This window comes from Triturus cristatus, chromosome 6 (assembly GCF_964204655.1).
Source record: "Triturus cristatus chromosome 6, aTriCri1.1, whole genome shotgun sequence".
NCBI lineage: Eukaryota > Metazoa > Chordata > Amphibia > Caudata > Salamandridae > Triturus > Triturus cristatus.
The window spans coordinates 1,012,335,646-1,012,356,147 of NC_140589.1; the positions used below are offsets into that span (position 1 = coordinate 1,012,335,646).

The 20,502-nt window shown below is 38.8% G+C and overlaps 1 protein-coding gene across 4 annotated transcripts in view; it reads left to right on the forward strand.

Annotated features, from left to right (window-relative positions):
- RASGRP3 (RAS guanyl releasing protein 3) overlaps positions 1–20,502 on the forward strand; it is a 540,454-nt gene that overhangs the window by 276,195 nt on the left and 243,757 nt on the right. For all 4 annotated transcript variants that reach the window (XM_085611793.1, XM_085611797.1, XM_085611795.1 and 1 more), the window contains 2 exons: positions 5,616–5,789; positions 6,163–6,279. In XM_085611793.1, the coding sequence (XP_085467919.1) occupies positions 5,616–5,789; positions 6,163–6,279 (291 nt within the window). The remainder of the gene's footprint in view (positions 1–5,615; positions 5,790–6,162; positions 6,280–20,502) is intronic.

A 20,502-nucleotide genomic window follows, 5' to 3' on the forward strand; every position in this document is an offset into this window, starting at 1 on the left:
ACTAATCATTAGTCGCTTGGATTATGGCAATGCTCTTTTTGCCTCCATCAATGAGAACCTCCTAAATAAATTACAGGTTCTTCAGAATACAGTAGCCAGAATGGCCCTCGATCTACCCGCCCGCACCTCCTCTGCCCCCTGTCTGAAGACGCTTCACTGGCTCCCCATCAAAAAACGTATTAAGTTTAAAATGTGCTGCCTAGTCCATAAATCCCTGAACGGCAATGGTCCTGCCTACCTAGCAAAAAAATTGATGAACTACCGCCCTGCTAGAACACTTAGATCGTCCAGTCTTCACCTCCTAGCGGTCCCCAAAGTAAGAACCGTCAAAAATGGAGACAGATCCTTCTCCAAAATTGCCCCAGAAAGCTGGAATACTCTACCTTTGCACATAAAACTTGAACCCAGCCATCAGAAATTCCGCAAACTTTTAAAGACATGGCTATTTTAACTCTGCTTGCCTCCTACCTTACCATCTGAACATCTGTCGGCGCTATGAGACCTTTGGGTGATATGCGCGCCTTACAAAAACCAATACATAGACATAGACATAGAGTTCTGAATGCAGAAAAACTTTAAATCAGACGTGTAAAGTGTGCTTCCTTTCAGCATTTGCAGGCCGTCACTCTGCCCCCATTTAACATTAGCCTCTTTTCATCGACTCGCCTCGTAAGTGCACAACCGTACCACAATGCCACCTTCTCCTACCTTAAAGCAGCTGGGCATTTTGTGTCTTGCGTTCAAAAGGTGGCCCCAAGACAGCCCCCACCAACAAAACAGCCACAAATAAGAGTAGAGAGGACAAACAGACACCCAAGGACAGCAGCAGGCAGATGTCAAAGCCTTCAAGGGCGGGCTTGTTATCTCTCTGGTTTATGTAGAAATGTCACAGCGTCCCATAGCATAATTTGTTGCGTCTATTTAAAACAAAATGATGGTCCAACCGAAAAAAAGAGAGGCAGAGGCATTCCATAGCAGGTGGTGATCGCAGTCTGCATTCTTCCCCTCATCAGCAGACGGGATGGGACAGGCGTCTGGGCAATATCTGAGCGGGGCAGGGTATTGAGGTGAAGCATGGTAGCCAGGTCTGCTGTGCCTCGCGCCACCTGGCTGGGAGGGGGAGCGCTGTTCTGCTGAGAGGCGGAAGAGGGGGTTGTTAGCTGCTAGAGACTAGTTATTCAAAATCTCACTTAGCGAGTGATTGTTACAATTTCTTTTTCAAACGAGCCGTGCTGAAAGAAAGGCGAGTGTCGCCTTTATTAAACTGAAACATAAGAAGCTGTCAACAAGCGTTATGGGTGCCTTATGAAATAAATACATTAAAAGCCACGGCGATAGCGAGTGACTGGTACAAATTTTTAAAAACCTGAGCCGTGTTGAAAAAAGGCACATGTCGCCTTCGTTAAACTGAAACACAAGAACCTGTCAACAAGAGTTACTGGTGCCTTATTAAATAAAGTAATTAAAAGCACGGCGATTGCGAGCGACTGTTAAAATTTTTTTAAAACCCGAGCCATGTTGAAAGAAAGGCCCGTGTCGCCATTGTTAAACTGAAACATAAGAAGCTGTCAACAAGCGTTACGAGCGCCTTATTAAATAAATACATTAAAAGCCATGGTAATTGCTCTTCAATGCTGTTTGAGAGGTGAGAGGGATATTCTTTACAGGAAAGCATTACGGCCTATGGGTGCTATACTTATTTAAAAAAAAAAAAAAAGATAGTCTCTAAACATAAAGATAAAAGCCAAAAGTGTAAGGATACTGTAGTTGGCCGGTGCTCCTCGCTTACAAACGGAAGTGATGGATCGGAAGCACCGGCCAATAAGGAGCCAGAAAACAAGAGCACTAGAGTTTTTAACCAATGGAAAGAAGCAGCTGTAATAGCACTCAGTAGAGTGATTACAGCAGGTCTTGCATACAGCGCATGCGCGGTGATGCTCGACCTAAAAATGCAGAAACATGATGTCTCTAGAGTTTTGGAGTAAAACCTTGCCGGTTCTTCCCCCATGGAATTCTCATTCTCTGTCTCTTGCACTGAACAGTGATTTCAAAAGTGTAGAAAAATACTTTAATCTATCTTTTCTAGCAAATTTTGGTCATCTTCGTAGCAGTTCATCTCAACGTTGCAGTGTGGTCATTGCGTTCGAGACATAAACACCTTTTTTAAACACAATGCTCTCAAGCAGTGTACTGCACTTTATAAAAGCAAAATAAATACAACTGTTGAGAAGTGTCTGAACAAATGAAATGTCTATGGGCAAGAAATACAAATAAATATTCTGATTGTTTGTACAAAGGTGCTTCTGCCAAGCATATCCATATATAGAATTTCTTAATCCCATTGTATGTTTCTTGATTTCATTATAAATTTGCTGCAATTAAATTTCGGTGTCTATTTCTTTACTCGAATAAGGCTTATCCATTCCTTCAAATTATATCAATGCAGTATTTTTAAAATGTCATATTAATACTGATAATATTAATGCTTAAAAGAATAGTGGGTATGACATACAATATCATCAGGACTATGTGCTCATTTTGTTCTTGAATGTCTGTACTAAGGGACATTTTGGATCGAAAACTTTAAAATTTAAGGCACATTAGTTATCCACCAAACCTGCATCTGTGCCTAATATACTATACTGAAACACTACAAACAGTGGAATCCTCTTGATTTGAAAAAAAAAATGTTATTCACCTAAGGTAATTTGGAATTCCGGGTGCACAAGGGAACATCTTTTCACTGATAAATAGGAAATCAGAAAAAAGTTATTTCCAAAGTGGCAACTATGTCCGCTTGGGTAAATCCAAATTATATATCATTATACGTTTCATTATTGAAAAACTACTAATGAGTCCCAAAATGGGTGAGAGTAAATGTGTTAGCATGAGTATGAGGAGAAAAAGGAAGGATTGTATATATAACCCTGAGGTCTGTGTTAAATGGCTACATTAAGACACCCTAACGTTCCCTTATCGACATTTACAGCTAAAGGATCGTGGTTTAGTATGTTAGACATTCTAGTTATGCTCTACATTTAAATTTTTAATACTTTATTGGTAATGATATAATAACGTCACTCTACATACAGTCGGCAAAGGCAAATCAATTATCCAAAAAATTATTCATAAAGCAGATTTGCGAAAAAAGCAAGTAATGTTGCTTTCTAATGGTTGTCACAGCTGAATGTTGTACAGTGCTGTCTTTGTATCAGAATCATAGTAAAATAATAAAAAAATGTAATCCGCTGGTTCCCATGGAAGTTTCGAATCAAATGCAAAATTCTGTAAACCATGTTAATAAGTTAATGATTAGTCAAGGCAAAACTAAACCCTTGCAGTATGGTGGGAAGAAAGTTAAATACTCCTAGTGGGCAAGTGGCACTAAATTGAAAGTGGGTAGATAGATACAAACATTTGGGAATGCTACTCACGGAAACACTATCTTTCAGTTCTCTGGCAAATAGCGATAAATAGAACCGTAAATGAGACTGCAGGCCTGCTGACATTTAATGCTTCATATGGAGGTTTCCCAAATGCTCCTGTACTTTCAGTATATGACGGAGATTTAGAACGAATAGCTCTGCATGTAAGTGAGGAAATGGTATTGGGTGAGAAAATTAAATTCGAGACTTTAGAGGGGAAGGTTTTAAAACAAAGTCTCTATCTTCGCAGGTTGGTTGGTTATGGTGCAAGGCACACATCTTGATCTGTGGATTGTTGTTGGGTAAAGGTAGATGTATTCATTTTCTGACCTCATTTGAAAAGGATACAGTGACAAAACTGCCCTTAGAAATCTGAAGAATAGTTCCCTAGCAGACTCAGGCCCCTATGTAGACTCTGGAAGGCAGGGTACGTCATCACAAATGCAAATGCGATCACAAATGCAAGGGAGTACCATCTGTACTCACTAAACCCTCAGTCACTCCCCCTCAGGAGCCTCAAGTCTTCTGTTTCGGAACCCCCATTGGCTCTGTCGATGGAATAATTTTTCCAATGGCCCAATGGGCTAGGGCACACTGGAGGAAGTACATTACACCATCCAACCTACGTCAGGTGAGCAGTGTAATGCATTTTCTCCTGGCCAGCACTGTCAGGAAATACCTGGTGGTGATAGACAGAAAAAACAGTAATGACTCCCACACCATGGTAGGAAACTCCAGAGTTATGCGGGGGTTCTTTATTTTTTTTGTTTTTCCAACTCTAACTCCCGCTTTGGGAGTTTGTTTTTGAAAAACAATAAATATGAAAAGTTTGGTGTACAGGTGTCAAATCTGTCAGTAGCCGTACACCAAACTTTAGACCACCATGAAGGCGGTTCCTTTGAATATATAGAGATGACTGCAGGATGGGCTGTCATCTGTATAATTTGGTGAGCGGAGTACCAGCGGCATTACAGAGGTAATGTCCACTTCCATCCCGAAGGACACTACTCAGCTCGCTAAACCAAGCCCTTAGTTATCTTGAGTACTAAAATGGATGAACTAGTCCCGTTATTCAACTCCTAAGAGGGAATTCTTTTTATTTCAGTAAAATGACTAGCTAAAACTGAAATACATGAACGTTTGTCTGTGTATTTAGTAAAAGCCTTCTGTCAAACTCACTGCACTGTATTTGTGAAGCAAGGGTGGTTTTAATTATTTGGATGGATTTCCAGACACAAGATTAAGAACGGAACCACTCAAGTAGTGGTTGCGCTTTAACTACGTTAGGACATTGACAGGTTGTAAAGGTACTGTAAGATGGAACAAAGGTACATTTATTTGAATGGATGCATGGATGGATGCATGCATAGATGTTAGATGTGTGAACGGGTGGATGGATGAAATGGCGAATAGGTGCATGGAATGGTGAAAGAGAGAATAAACAAATGACAGAATGTAAAGGTGGAACAGTGCATATCAACTATAAATGAAAGGGTGAAAAAATTAATCGATAGATGCTTGGATGGAAGAGAAAGGGGAGCTCTTCTTGGGAGATTGAGGCTCACTTGCTTCACTTGTTTAGTGCCAGTATAGCTTTGGTTCCAAGTAGGGGGTATTATAATTTTTTGGCTACTCCCTTGCAGGTAAACCCCTGTATGCACAGGGCGTCAATTCTGAGTGCCCCGGTAATTACGGCAAGTTTAGGCAGACAAACCAGCTGAAATGCTCCAGGTCCAGCATATGGCGCATACTTTGACATATGTACAATTTGTGGTGATTTTACCTGTTTTAATATTGAATGTTTCTGTTTACTTTAGGGCTTTTATTAAGACAGTGGTAATGCTCCTGGAAAAGAAATTTAAGAACATGTAATTTATAGTTTATTTCATTTGTTTAATGACAATGATACCTGTTTATGGTGATTGTATAGTTTCAAACAATATAAACTGAGATTGTATTGACTGATTGATTGAATGCACATTGCAGGCAAACCTTTTCCTGATGACTTGTGTTGTGGGTTAGGGTTCTCTTGCATTATCTTATTTTTTGGTATCTGATCATGCATCTATTCCTCCAGGAGAGTAAAAGTGACCCTGTTGATTCCTCTTTTGTTTCATCTTCTTGAATAAGTACTTTAGTTGCCCACTCATGTGTTGTACATTCCTGTATTTGACCTTCGTCTTCTTCCAGCTCACAGATTACCAAAGCTATGTGATACACGGCTGTCTGGAGGACAACCCAACCTTAGAGAGGTCCATTGCTCTCTTTAATGGCATCTCCAAATGGGTGCAGTTGATGGTACTCAGCAAACCGACACCACAGCAACGTGCAGAAGTTATCACAAAATATATCCATGTTGCACAGGTGAGGGCAACTATTTTAACATCTTGAATACAATCAGGAAAGCAATGTTGTTTGCAGTCAAGTTCACAGTGCCCCAATTCATTTATAGCAGTTTGGCAACATAGCGTGATAGATGTGACCTGAAGCCAAGACAATCTGTATAGAAACAGCTGAGAAATATTATCACGAGGAGGCAGTAGGGCCACAACACCCACTAGTTTAAGATTATAGTGGAAGTACTTATTCAGTTCTTTGCAATGTTTAAATTTTACATAGAATTTATATGGTTCACCCGTAATATTGAATGGGTTAATATCCTATTGCAGTTGTTTTCTATCAGTCTTAACACCAACAAAGCCTTACATGTTTTTTGTGTGTATTTATTTTAATACAGAAGCTTCTTCACCTCCAGACATTTAATACACTGATGGCCGTGGTGGGTGGACTAAGCCACAGCTCAATTTCTCGTCTCAAAGAAACCCATTCTTATCTATCAGCAGAGGTAACAAAGGTGAGAGAAAGATGTGTCAAAGCCAAATTAGGACCACAGAGAATTAACTACCAAAGGCTTTATTTTAACCCTTAAATATGGGTATTTACAATTGGAGCCATAATTAAATCTGCATTTCTGCCAGCAGTTGATATATAAGGAGTCAAGACCAATTTCCTTTTTTGCACCCCTTTCTTCCATCTTTGAAAACTGATAAGAATACATGTTTGACATACAACTTTAGTTAAAGAAAAAACACATTTAAATTCCAGTGTGGCATGGACATTATGAAGACCATTCTCTTGACAATGCCAAATCCAAAATGTTGGTAAAGTTGTTCCATGGTTAGACCTATAATCTATCATGTAGAGACTGGGGCTTACAGCTGTATGGAAGATAGTTATTATAGCCCACTCAATATAAATTTGGACAAATATTTAATTTTTGGGAATTTCATATTATGAGTGCACAAAACGGTAATGTTAGTGAACATGTCTATGGAGTGATAGATAGTTGAGAGCAAAGGGATTTAGCAGTCTGCTTATGACATTAAAAAAGTTCTTAGTTCAATACTCAAATAGGTCAAGAAGATATTTCAATAATAAGCATGATTTGGAGTGATGGTTAGACATCTTAATTTACATTTTGATATTTTAAATTGAAAGGTTCCATAGTTTTCAAAGGTACAGCAATTGAGTATGTCAGCATTCAGCATGTTTGAGAATGACTCTTTAATTTCGTTGAGAAATTACCATTTTTGAGTTAGTGGGGTATATTTTTTGAATGATCTCTTTAATTAAATCGTTAAATGCTTACCAGGTACATAGCCAGTGGCGGAGTTAGGGAGCAATAGTGTATTAAATCTATCCTACCCCTCATATTAAAACTGAGTTATAGTTCTGGCTCAGAAGTGTAAAATACCCAAATTCACCACTTAATCATAGCAGTGCACAAACTACACGTAATAACCCACGCCACTCGACATGCTCATAACACCAATTTGCCAACAGCATTGGCAGCGCGAGGATTTTTGTATCTCAGTCTTTGAGAGCAATCATTAAATAACCCCACCATAGGTCATATGGACCTTTGTTTGTTTGAAAGGAGGATTGAGAAGGAACAATCATTTACTTCAAACCACATAAACAGTGAATTCCTTTTGAGACCTCACAAGAATTACTAGAGAGATAGTGTAAGTTAAAGGGTTTTATTAACCACCCTGATAAGTTTAAATTATTTTACTCAGTAAAATATTATTCTTTCCCTCATTCTTATTACAAATTCAACTAATTCATTAGTCGGTGCTTCAAAACCAGGTAAAATACCATGTTAGTAAGTATTACAAACACAATAGCGATAATACAGCAAACATGTTCCATAAAGGAATTCCCAATTCCCTAATCCCGCATAAGCATGAGAATGGGAATGTCTTCAATAAGCATGAAAAGGTTTCAGTTCAGAAACCCAAATGAAGAGTTCTGATGAGAGAAAAGGAATATTGTGCCATGAAGCTTTAACATTCAAGCAATAGATAATTTTGCTAGTTGGAAAGTATTCTAAGCTATAAATCAACAGACATATACATAACAAATGCCTATTCACTAACAGAAGCCTTCTGGAAAATTACAGCATTTGCAGCAGATGAGTGAAAACATCTGTTGCAAAACAACAGTCAATATGAAAAACAGGCCTTTCAAACCTAATATATAAATCAATGGTAATATGGCATCAGTAGTTAGACTAACTTAGTATAGTGCATTAATATTTTTTATATGCTTGCAATGCCTATTTATGAGTACCGACCAATTTTTTTATTAAATATACGTAGTATAAACTTTTATACTTTCCATTTAAATGCATTTTTTCCGCTCCATCGCGCTCCCCATCTGACAGTAAGAACAGCCATCACTTTTTATCACAAATGAATTTCTGAGGAGCACCTTCCCTTTTTGCTGAGTCATATATTTTATTTATTTAAGTTTCCCCCTCGTTCAAATTCTTATAAGCCTTATTCTTTCTTTATTCCATTTCTGTTTCTTCCCTTTTTCTTTATTTCTTCTGACTGTTAGGTAAACCTAGCTACATATCAAATAATCATATTAAGCAAATGCAAAGAATCAATATAGACTTTAATATGACCCCTAAAAATCAACTACCAATATTTCCAAACCAGTTACTTATAGGTTAGCTCCTTTGCCTATGGTTTCTAACACACTAGTTGTCTATAAAGTCTTTAGTTTAAGTTTTAGGTCAAAAAAGTTATTTGTGCAATTATCTTACTGTCTTCAGATTTGTTTGAAAAACAGTGTTGCGCCATGAACATCTTACAGACTCCACCCTTCTCTGCCAGCAATATATTCAAAGCTAATCAATCCTATAAAACCATTGGCCTAATAGCTACTAATTCTCTATTGACTGCTAGTAAAGCACCAGATGTACTAATGGCTAACTTATCGACTGCTGCAGAAACATTTCTAATTTTCTCATCATTTAGAACTACTCCTACTGGGGGAATGATTGCCCCAAAAATATCTCCCACTAATTGTGTCTCATCAATGGTACTGTGTTTATGTCTGTAAGATTGATTCATTGTTATAGCATCTATACTGTGTATATGATGTGTTATAGAGATTAATAATGCTAAATAACAAACACTCTCCCAATCAGCAGGCAATTGGAAAAATGCATCTTGCTCATTCATAAAATGTACTCCAGTGATAACTGGGTGATCCCCAGTTCATATTTTAACAGTCTCCAAGATCTTGAAATGTATGTTCACAGCTACTTATCCTCATGTTTCTGATTCTGATTTGATCTCTTCTCTTATAAATACATCATTTCCCTCTCTGTTGTCTGTCTAACTTCAATTTGAGGTATGTTATTTTCTTTTTATACTCATCTTTCATATGCTTTAAAATTGGCTATCTTTGTAGGGGATCTAAAGAAATGTCAAGCTACCTCCATTACTTAGCTTGTGGATGAGGGTTCATTATTTTGTGAAGGGGAACAATAGAAAGGATAAAATCATAACTAGAAACATAATATTCAAAATGATTCTGTGTATAAAATAAGCTAAGTAATATACTACATGTAACTGTATGTGAAAGTGGATTATGATGGTAAGTTACATCCTCAGCAGCTGAAGAAGGTAGATATGCACAAACATAACAATTATTAGTATCTAAGCGTTTGTGCATTCCAAAACTAACAACTTCGTATGTGAAATCTCCATTTGTAGTATCTTTAAATTAAGCTTTTACTTTTCTCTCATCTATTGTATGTACAGGTGATATAGGTGCCCATCTAAGGTGTCTGTCTCTGGGTAAAACTCATACTAATTAAAAGAATTATAAAGACTATCATAACAGCTATTAGTGTGACAACTATTACTAGTGCACACTAAGCATTGGCAAGAGAACACAAGTTTGTCTACAGTCAGGCCTTTAGTACAATGTAGCAGCAGGCAGATTTAAATGTTCTGCGTTGTCTTTTACCTGTGCAAGTTGAGCCAAACCTTTGATGGTTAACTTGTGGTTATGTCATTCAGCTTATTGACAATAGCCTTCTTGTGGTATCCATAGCCCTACTCCTTTTTATTCTAAGTATGTTAGCCTTACCCTTCTACTGTAAACTTGGCCCCAGGGAATTTTTCTTAACTCTTTTTATTTGTCTTTGTTAGAATATATTGGTCATGTTAATTTATCACAGTCTTTATAGTTCAATTTAGACACAGTTCATTTTTGTAGAATCAGATACCAGTGATTTGAATCAATTAGGTATCAATTGCTAAGTTATATTTTATAATTTAGTTTCCCGTGTTTTAATCAAAGGCTGTCTTAGTATGGCTTGTAAAGTGAACTCTCCTCCTGGGAAGCCATCAATCCACAAATATTCAACGATCACACCTCAAGCACCCTGAGGGCCAAAATTACCAATTCCATTCAATCTATAGAACCAGTACCACATCAGTATTAAAAGACACCAAATTTTAATCAGATATTTTCATATAGCTTTTTTCCATTGTGGATTTGAAAATGCTCAAGGTATACATCAAAAATATCACACTTGTGATTATAATAAATATGTCAGGTAAAAATAATTATTACAAGAAAGACATATACATGTATGTTTTGCAATTAAAACCTTACAAAACAGCACTGTAGGGATAGACAAAGAGGACAGCAGCAATTGTCTATGCAAACATAATGATCCTTTTGACCTATAAATGTAATAATTGGTATGGTGTAGCAATCATCATCTCTTGTACACACAATATTTCACAGATTCAGTACTGCCAATTTTGTCGACGCGTTTCAGTGGGTCTCACTATTTTGGCCAACTTCTTCAGGACACACGCAAACAGTCTACAACATATAATAAATCAACATAAATAAAACCTGTAAGGGAATGACATTCATATTATAACCTTCATAATAAATTATATACTAATTCATGGCAATTAAAATTGTTACATAGTAGTAACTCCACTACAATTACCCTTCAGTTTTTCACATACTGCCATGGTACTGTAAATACTACACCATCTCATATCCTCCTTAAGTAGTAGCTCCCATTCTTCCATGACTAAAATCTTCATCAGGAGATATTTCTATACCAATTTGCGAGACTTCAGCAACTTGCACAGGTAAGGAATTCTGTTGAACATCACCCCCCTCTGGTCCTTCACGACATATGGGCTCATAAGGTCTCTGACTTGGCTCAACTGCCACCACCTCATCCAGCGGATGCCTCAAATTTCTGGGTGTGGGATGCAGTGTTAGTAATTGCACAGTGTTAGTAATTACTGTCAATTAATAAGCCCCTCTCCACCTTGGCACCCAGAAGGCTTTTCAAATGTGCTTTTTACAAGGGCCCTGATGCTGGGATAGAGATCGTGACACCGCTTCTGGCTAGTAGTGGCAGTGGCAGCTCAATCTGGTGAGGGATAGGGTGCACCACATCAGCTAAACCTTAGCAATAGTCAGGAGTCATGTCATCTGTGATATTTACAAGCTTATTTGCAAGTACAGCAGCCAGTTGCATAGCACGTCTCATGAGTATCGTATTTGGCGAAAATCTTGTCCTGTCAGTGGTGCTTTGGAGACTCATCAATACTAATGGCAAAGCATCTGGCCAGTTGAGGGAAGCAGATGCACTAAGCCTTGGCCAAACGTGATTTCAGTGTTCCATTAAGCTTCTCAACTAAACCGAAAGGTTCTGGACAGTAGCTTCAATGCATTCTCTGTTCCACTTGAAGTGTCATATACTAAGAACTTCCTTATTAAAATGGGTCCCTCTGTATGACTCCGGAAAAACCAGAAGTCCAAACCTAGGTATGAGTTTCAGCAACAGCAGTTTGGCTACAGCAAGGCTGTCATTCGACCCAATGGAAGAAAATGCCCACTATAACCAGGATACTTCTCAGCCTGTTAGAAACAGACATTTTGATACAACCCGATTGCATCCTGTTAACCGGCTCCTCCTGATCTTTCTATGTGGCTCAATGTTACGGGAGTTGTTATCCCTACATTCACCTGCTATGGCATAGTTCTTCAGCTAGTACTCTAAATTGAGGCTTAATCCAGTTCTGCCTAAGTGATCTCACCATTGCATTCCTTCCAATGTGTACAGGGACATGAATATGTCTCATCAGGAAAAACACAAGCTATCTAGCAACAAGGGTCTTCCATCAAGTGAAACCCAAATGACATTTACATTTTTAAAACATCCTTCTACATTTTCTTGTGGCAATTGTAATGCCTCCAACAATCTTATCACATATTCACCATTCCAGATTAGAGATCCAGATGTAGTCATCAATCCTCTTTGTGATTACAACTGTCTAAAATCATGAACCACACCAAAGCCATACATACTATTTTTAAATTTAGTTACCCTCAGTTACGCTGAAAGATAGCAAGCTCGGCTAAGAGCAATCTATTCCACCATTTGTGCAGAGATAACACCTTGAAGCCAGGACGTGTCTACCACGTCCTGAATTGTACAAAAAGCATAAGCTCCCTTCAAAGTCCCCTCATTATTTCTTGGACATGAGCCGTCAACAAGGATTACATGATCGGACTCATCAAGGGGTTCATACTTAATGTTAGCTCTTGGCTTGGTGCATAGATTCGTAACATCAAGAAAGTTATGTTCAACCTCTTCCCCATCAATTTTATTTTTGGCAATGATAACTCCCTTAAGTACAATGTTTTCCACTGCAAGAATCAATTGTTCGTATTTTGTAAGTCTACTGTTTATCAATTGTTGGGTCTCAATAGTAATGAGCAAAATCCCGATGGAGGCAGGGACCCTCACTGTAAGAGAATGTCCCATGACTATGCTCTCACTTCTTTCAATACTAACACTAACTGACACAACTGCTTTAAGGCAGCCGGGCAGTCCTGCAACAATAGGATCAAGATTAGTTGAACAATATCCCACAGGTCATTTTAGAGTTTCCATGCAATTGAATAAGTACTGAGAGAGTGCAGCCTTCCCTCTCACTGCAAAACAAAGTGAACATTCAATGTAATCAGGCATTCCCAGTGCCGAGGCATGAAAGAGACTTGCCCTCAGCTCTAGGAACCCTTTTAAGCAGTTAATATCCCGTGGAGGCAGATCAAGCGCATCTATTGCTTCAGCCTCAGTAAAGGCTTGGCCACTAGGGAAAAGTTGGGCCTCCACTGTCTACAGTAGCCCACTATTCCCAAAAACATTTTGACCTCACTCAATGTTTTGGGTGAATTCATTTTCAAAATTGTTGTGATTTTCTCTTGTGGCGCCTTTTTTATTCCCTTTTCAATAGGATGTCCTAAAACCATGACTTCTATTGGAGGTATTGTTAACTTATTCAGGAACATTTATGCCCATTTTCAGCCAAATGTATCAGCAAAGCAATCGTATCCTCTTTACAAGCTTTTTGTGTACTTGACCCTGCAAGTCGGTTGTCAATTTACTGTACAAGAACAGAGTTAAAAGGCATATTTGAAGTCTCAAGTTTCTTCTTTAAGATCTGATTAAAAGTAAAAGAGCTCTCTGTATACCCTCATGGATCTCAGCACCATGCCAAAACACAGGGCCTGATTTAGATCTTGGCGGATGGGTTACTCATTCATAATGGTGACGGATATCCCGCCTGCCGAAATATAAATCCCGTTATATCCTATTGGATTTATATTTTGGGAGATGGGATATATGTCACCATTGTGACAGAGAAACCCATCCGCAAAGATCTAATTCAGGCCCTCTATCTTTGAACACAAATGAGAACAGGAATTGACTGTCTTCATGTAATGGAATAGTGAAGAAGATCTAGCAGAGATCCATAACAGTAAACCAATTTGCATCACAGGGAATTTGAAATAATATTTTAGCTGGATTCGGTACTATGGGACAACATGGAATGACTCTGATGATCATTTTTTGCAAGTCCTGCACAATCCAATACTTGCTGTTTGACTTCTGTAAGCCCATAATCGGTGAGTTGCCAGGACGTCCACCTATTTCCTTCAAATATTTTGTTTTAACATTGATTCGGTCATTGGAGTGATTCCAGCCAATATCTCAGGCATAAAATTATACAGTGGCGTTCTTGGAAATACTGCATTCAGTTTTATTATTTGGACAGGTTCTACACCTTTGATAAGTCAGATTTTACAGTATCACGTAGTTGAAGAGGAATATCCCTGACTGTTCTTACCGGGTACAACCCCTTAGCTGTTTCTTGTCTACCCATTTTAAATTCTACATCTTCATCATGTGTTTGAAATTCAATGCCATCCAGTGTACAGTAATAAGTGCAATTTAATTTGCAGAAAGTCAGATTTATAGGATTTGAGTCCCACACAACAAATTGGTGATTTTCCTCTAATGAGCCTATTTTTGCAAGAACCTTCTGTGAAACAGGGTTAGTTGTTTGCTCATTTGTAACACCTACAACTTGGATCTGCACCTGAGAGGTGTAGGTCTGGGACTTCAGTTGTTCTAACAGTGGAACTGGGAGCACCTGTGAAAATTAAAATTACACTTTGTGGCTATTTACCTCTCCTTTGACAAATGGTCCCCTCTGGTCTACCGCTAAGACTGTGTCAAGTACGCAATGTTCCTCCCCACTCAAGCATGGTCATTGTGAATTGTCAGAGACAAAGCTCTTTTTATCAAATATGGGAAAGTGCTGAAATGCGTTCTGATTCTGGAAAGAATTTGATTTTGCTCTTGGTGTTTGATTCATATGAAACATGTGGCTACCCATATTTTGTGGGGCCATTGGAGCTTGTGGGACCTGCGTCATAGTGGCTTGTGACTAATTTGGTGTCAGTTTTTGCTGAACTGTGGCCTGAAGTGGAATATTTTATATCTGTATTAGAGTCTCACATTACAATTGCCCATCACCACTTAGTCCATTAGGATTCTGCCTATACACCCTATTCTAATGCCCAAGATTGTTACAATAGTGGCAAGGAGACTACTTCTTCAACATCACAATATCTACCACTGGATTTGGATCAATCAGAACACCTCAACTTCTTCCTTGTGGAACACAAACTCCAACTTGTGCCATTTGACCTCCATTCCGAAAACCTACATCTTGCATTACACCAACATTCCCTATTTTTGAAAGCCTTTCAAAGCCAGCTTCATCTGGGCTAGCATAAATTTCTCTTTAAAGCATAGTATTCTTCATTGCTTGTTCATCACTTCAGTATTTAACATACCTCCTCGACAAAATTGGCAGGACATTCTGTTGTGTGCGCATACTGATCTCTGGTCGCAGCCCAAGAATGCACTGTGACACAAAGCTCCGTATATCTCCCTTTTTGGGATTTTCTTGTCCACTGTGCTGTTTGAACACCTATAACAATCGTTCAAATTAAGCATTCACTGATGATTTAGCTTCCTGAGTTGTGCTGTTAATTTTCAACCAATCAATGTTTCTTACTGGTACCGTTTCCTTCAAAAAGGTAATCACTTCATTGTATTGTGTCATCACCATAGTTGAGAGTGCACAGGTACGCACACCTCTTGTGGGTTCTGTACATGGCCATTGCACAGCTATCATAAACTCAGCCATAAACCGGTATCACAATGTCGAAAGTATTCAAATCTATCCACAGAACCTTCAAAATGTTCATGAACCTATCAACTTTTCTGTAGGATTCTTTCACAATTTCGGAAAGATGTTCTTGAATGTTGCAAGATCACCTCGACACCTTGGTACATGAACATACCCTCGACCTGGTATCCCTCTCATAAGGAAAGTTAGAGCCTCATCTAGGGTACTGGTGGCTGCTTACCATTTACCTCTGTAGTATCGGATTGTCTCTTTTTCTTACCTTGTTTCGTCACTCATTTGCTCTATAATCTGTTATAATCGCTCCATTTCCTAATATACTTTACCAATCTAGTAATGTGCAATCTCATTTCTGAAGATTTTTCAGTCACAATCACTTCATCATCTAACTGTGCCCAAAAGTTTTTCTGTAAAGGAATGTTTTTGGAGAGGTGTACTTCTGCCAATGTATCTCGTGTGGCAGCTGCATGCCAAGCAGTTTGCTTACTCACATATATCAGCCCTTTATCCTGGTATTGATTCAAATGTGAGATATCTAAACATCCCCTAACAATTTCTTCCAATTTCACCTTCAATTCTGGTACGCTTAAAGGTCACGCCTTATTTTGGATCATAGTTGGTCTCTCTGTATTTACTGTTCGTATATACTCACAGGTTTCCTCAAACCATGGGAGCAGAATCTCATTATTGGATGGTCCTGTTACTCCCTGTGCAATTGGAGTTATAGAAACAATTCTCCCTTTCCTCAAAGTGTGGACATTCTGTAGTGGGGTCCAAGCAGCAATTTGCGAATTTTCTGATATCGGGGTAAACCCTGTTACGGCTATTTCTCCAACAACTTCTGGAGTAACAGTATTTAGAGCAATGTTTATTGGTGCAGTTGTAACATGAATTGCTAACATCTGAGATGATACAACCTGTTACATTGGTGCCGTAACAATCACATTAGAAGCTGTAACACCTGGAACAATTACAGTAGTGGATGCTTCAGCAGGTGCAGCTGTAATCAAGAGTGCTGGGGAAGGTCCCCCAATCAGCATTCCATTCGGGTCAACAGGGGCTCTAGCCACTGTACCACTAGAAGATGCAGTATTCTCTGGACTTAAAGATGGAGCACTATAAGGTGGCAGACATGTGGATAACAGAGAATCTAAAATGTAATCCCCAGAATCACTCCCAGTATCAGTCTTTCTTGTGGTCTACTAATCTTCATTTCCCTGCTTTCAATTCCTTTTTGGCTTTGCTGTTGTTAATACAAGGAACATTCTAGTTTCCTCTACTACACATTTCCTCCATCTCTGCTGTTCTTCATACCATTTAGCAGCAGCCTAATTACGCACTGCTGTCTTTGCTCTATCATGATCCCATTCTTTTTCTTTGGTATGAGCTGCTGGCTCCCAAGCATTTAATGCTTCCTACTGTATGGGTCTAGGTAGCAGCTTCATCTCATATAAATTTTCCCTTAAATTTTCAATAATCTTTCAATTAAATGTACCATATTGTGGAAAAATTCATGCTCCCTCTTTTTCCGTGATCTTGTGCCATTGGCGGAGCAACAAACATGTATGAACCCTACATTTGTCGCCCCTTAATGACCTGGTACACCTTCCAGTGAATCCTCCTCGCACTCATGGATGGGAACTCGCACATCACTTCTCTTTAAATCTCTAAGGGCTTCAAAGCATTTCATCATTACAACAATTCAGCAAATAATGAGCAAAATCAATTCAATTAAACTCAATGTTATTGTTCAATTCACAGTTCTGTACAAGTCAAAATTTGCTTCCATTCCCAATACAATCCTCTCTTTGTGAACGTTCACAATATGGTACCTACTCCTACCAACCAATCCCAGCATGACACTGCACACCAGCTGACCTATCCCAGCGTGGCCCACTCTGATGCAATTCTCACTCCTTCTAGCAGTTCCCCTCCTTTGCAATTTTCCTGTACACTAAATATCAAAATGTTTAAGCAAGCACAATAAACAACTTACTCTTGTCTGGTCCACTCAAGAATTCAAAGTAGTTAATTCATCCAAGAAACAATCAGAAATAACCTCTTTTGACTTCTTCACACACACACACACACACAAACAGATGTCTCAACCTGTGGGAAGTCACCATAACTGATATGGTTCCCCTTGTGCAATAGGTTCCATTAACATCAGTAACTATTATTACAATCACAACAATGTATTATGGTATTTATCCCAATTGTGCAGTCATGGTACCTCATAAATCCACACCACACAACCTTAGCAGACAAGTAATGACACAATATCTCTTACTTATCTGTTTTATCCCAGGATTTTTCAAATTTTTCAAAACAAAGTTCATCCATCTCAACTCCCTTCTAAAAAGTTTCCTGGTGATCCATCAAGCAGGGGCCAAGTGGGGTCCCCCGCCAAAACACCCTTTCCCCATGCAATTTCCCATAGGAATTTTAGGAAGCATTGCAACTATTTAATATGCCCATTTGTCCACATATCAACTTCAGCTTTTGTGAATAGGTTTGGGCTTTCTCATAAATTCTTTGGAACAGGCTTTGGATTTAAGCCTCAACCTACTTTCAAATATGCCTCTGCAACCTCCATTAGGTGCACTGAGCTCTTTTTATGTTTATCAGGGAGTAATGCTTGCACCCCAAACTTTAGTGATGTCAAGTGCAGCACTAATCTTTCAATACACACAATCATGCTAGCGTCTAGCTCGTATGCTATTTCCATGCTATTGAGCCACACATGCACTGAGTAACTTTATGCTGCATACGACTATGGTGTTATCAATTAATTTTGTCAATTTCGTCAGTGATATTATCAATGATGTCATTTAACATGTCATGAGGTATGTAATATGTGAGGTCATAAACAGTGCATGGAGGAATCACAAGTTATAGTAAGCTCAGTAAACTATAACTGCTACATTTCAGTGTTTTTTCAAACAGATATTATTGCCATACCAAATGACCTTTGTTTTTTTCAGCGAAAATGTATATATGTGAATATACATATAGATATACATATATATATATGTGTGTATAGACATATGTGTGTGTGTGTGTGTGTGTGTGTATATCAAGCATACAGAAAATACAAAGACTACAGGGCGTTATACTTAGGAAGTAGAATTAAAAAAACTCAGAAATTCACTGGAAAAAAACAAAAGTTATAGAGATATTATATAGTTAGGCTCACATTTAACTCATACCAAACCAGTGAAATTCAGCAGTTATAGTTACCTGAGCTAACTATAACTTAACCCCCCGCAATGCACTGCTCATGACCTCACATACTACATCACTCATAAAATGTCAGTGACATCACTGATGACATCGCAAATGACATCACTGATAACATCATCCAGTGAGTGTGCATGTTTTCTAAACGTTTATGTGCGTTAAACATATACACCAAGGTACTACATAAGTCAAACTAGTATACTTTCTATATTTTTCATGAGTGATACTATTTCTAACATATCTTATGTGAGTAGCTGTGTGACTGTGTGTATATCCATGTGTGAATGTATGTCTGAGTGCTGGTGTGGGAGTGTGAGTGGTTGTGTGAGTGGCTGTATGGGTGCATACGTAGGTATGTGAGTGACTATGTAGGTGAGTGAGTAGTTGCATCAGTGGCTGTATGGGTGAGTGAATAGCTGTGTGAGTGGCTTTATGTGTACGTGAGGTGGTGTGTACATAACTACATGGGTGAGTGAGTGAGTGTCTGAATGGCTGTATAAAAGTGAGTGACTCGCTATGTAAGTGGTTGTATGGGTGAGTGAGTGGTTGTTTGGTTAAGTGAGTTGGTGTGTGAGTGACTGTATTGTAAAGTAAGTGTCTGTGTGAGCGAATGTATGAGTGCTTTTATGGATGTGGGAATGGGTGTGTAAGTGTTTGTGTGGGTGGGAGTGTGAGTCCATGTATAACATGTGTATTTGTAAAGTGCTTGTTCACCCATAAATATCTTGGCGCTGAATAACAGATTTTTATTGTTACCCAACTCAATGGTACTTATTTTATCGACCTTCGATGGATGAAAGGCTGAGTGGACCCACCAGGATTTGAACCTGTGACCATGAGATCGAACACAGGCCCCTGCAGTGGATGCATTAGTCCACTGAGCCACCAGACCCAGCTGTATGGGTGGGTGAGTGACTGTGTTGAGAGGCTGGATGGGTGAGTGGGTGTGTGAGTGGATGTATAGGTGAATAAGTGCGTGGGTGAATAGCTGTTCGGGTGAGTCTGTGAGTGGCTGCATGGGTAAGTGACTGGTTGTATGAGTAGCTTTATGAGTGAGTGGTTGTATGAGTGCCTGCATGAGTGAGTGAGTGGGTATCAGAGTGGCTCTATGGATGAGTGAGCGGTCGTGTGAGTACTTGTATGGGTCTGTGAAAGGGTGTGTGAGTGGTTATGTAGGTGTGTGAGAGGATGTATGAGAGGTTGTATAGGGGTATGCATGGGTGTGAGTGCTTCTGTGAGTGAAGTAATCAGTGATATCATCAGTGATGTCATTTGAGATGTCATCAGTAATGTCATCAGGAATGTCACTGGCCATGTCATGAGTGATGTAATATGTAAGGTTATAAGCAGCGTAAGTTAAAGTTGGATCAGGTAACTGTAACTACTGAATTTCACTGGTTTTGTATGAGTGAAAAGTAAACCTAACTATAACGTCTTTGAAACCCTTCTTTTTTTATTGAATTTCTACATTTTTTTATTCCTATTTTCTAACTATAACATCCCTGTAACCTTTGTTTTTGTCAGTGAATTTCTAAGGTTTTTTAAATTCAGTTTCTTAACTATAATGTCCCTGCAACTTTTGGTTTTTTTGAGTGAATTTATAAGATTTTTTTAAAAATCTATTTCCTAACTGTAACCGGTAACCTTTGAAAATGACTGTGTGAGTGAGTGTAACAGTGTTTCAGTAGGTGTATGACAGAGTGATTAAGTGTCTCAATGGGTGTGTGACTGGGTATGTGAGTTTCTGAGTGGGTCTGGGTGTACATGCATAAGTGTCTCACTGGTTGTATGAGTGTGGTTATATGAGTTTGAGTCTTTGAGTGAGTTTGTGAGTGGGTGCATGAGCCTCTGAGAGTCTCTGTGAGTGGGTGTGTGAGTCTCTGAGTGGGTCTGTGAGTCAGTGCTGAGTATCTGAGTATGTCTGTGAGTAG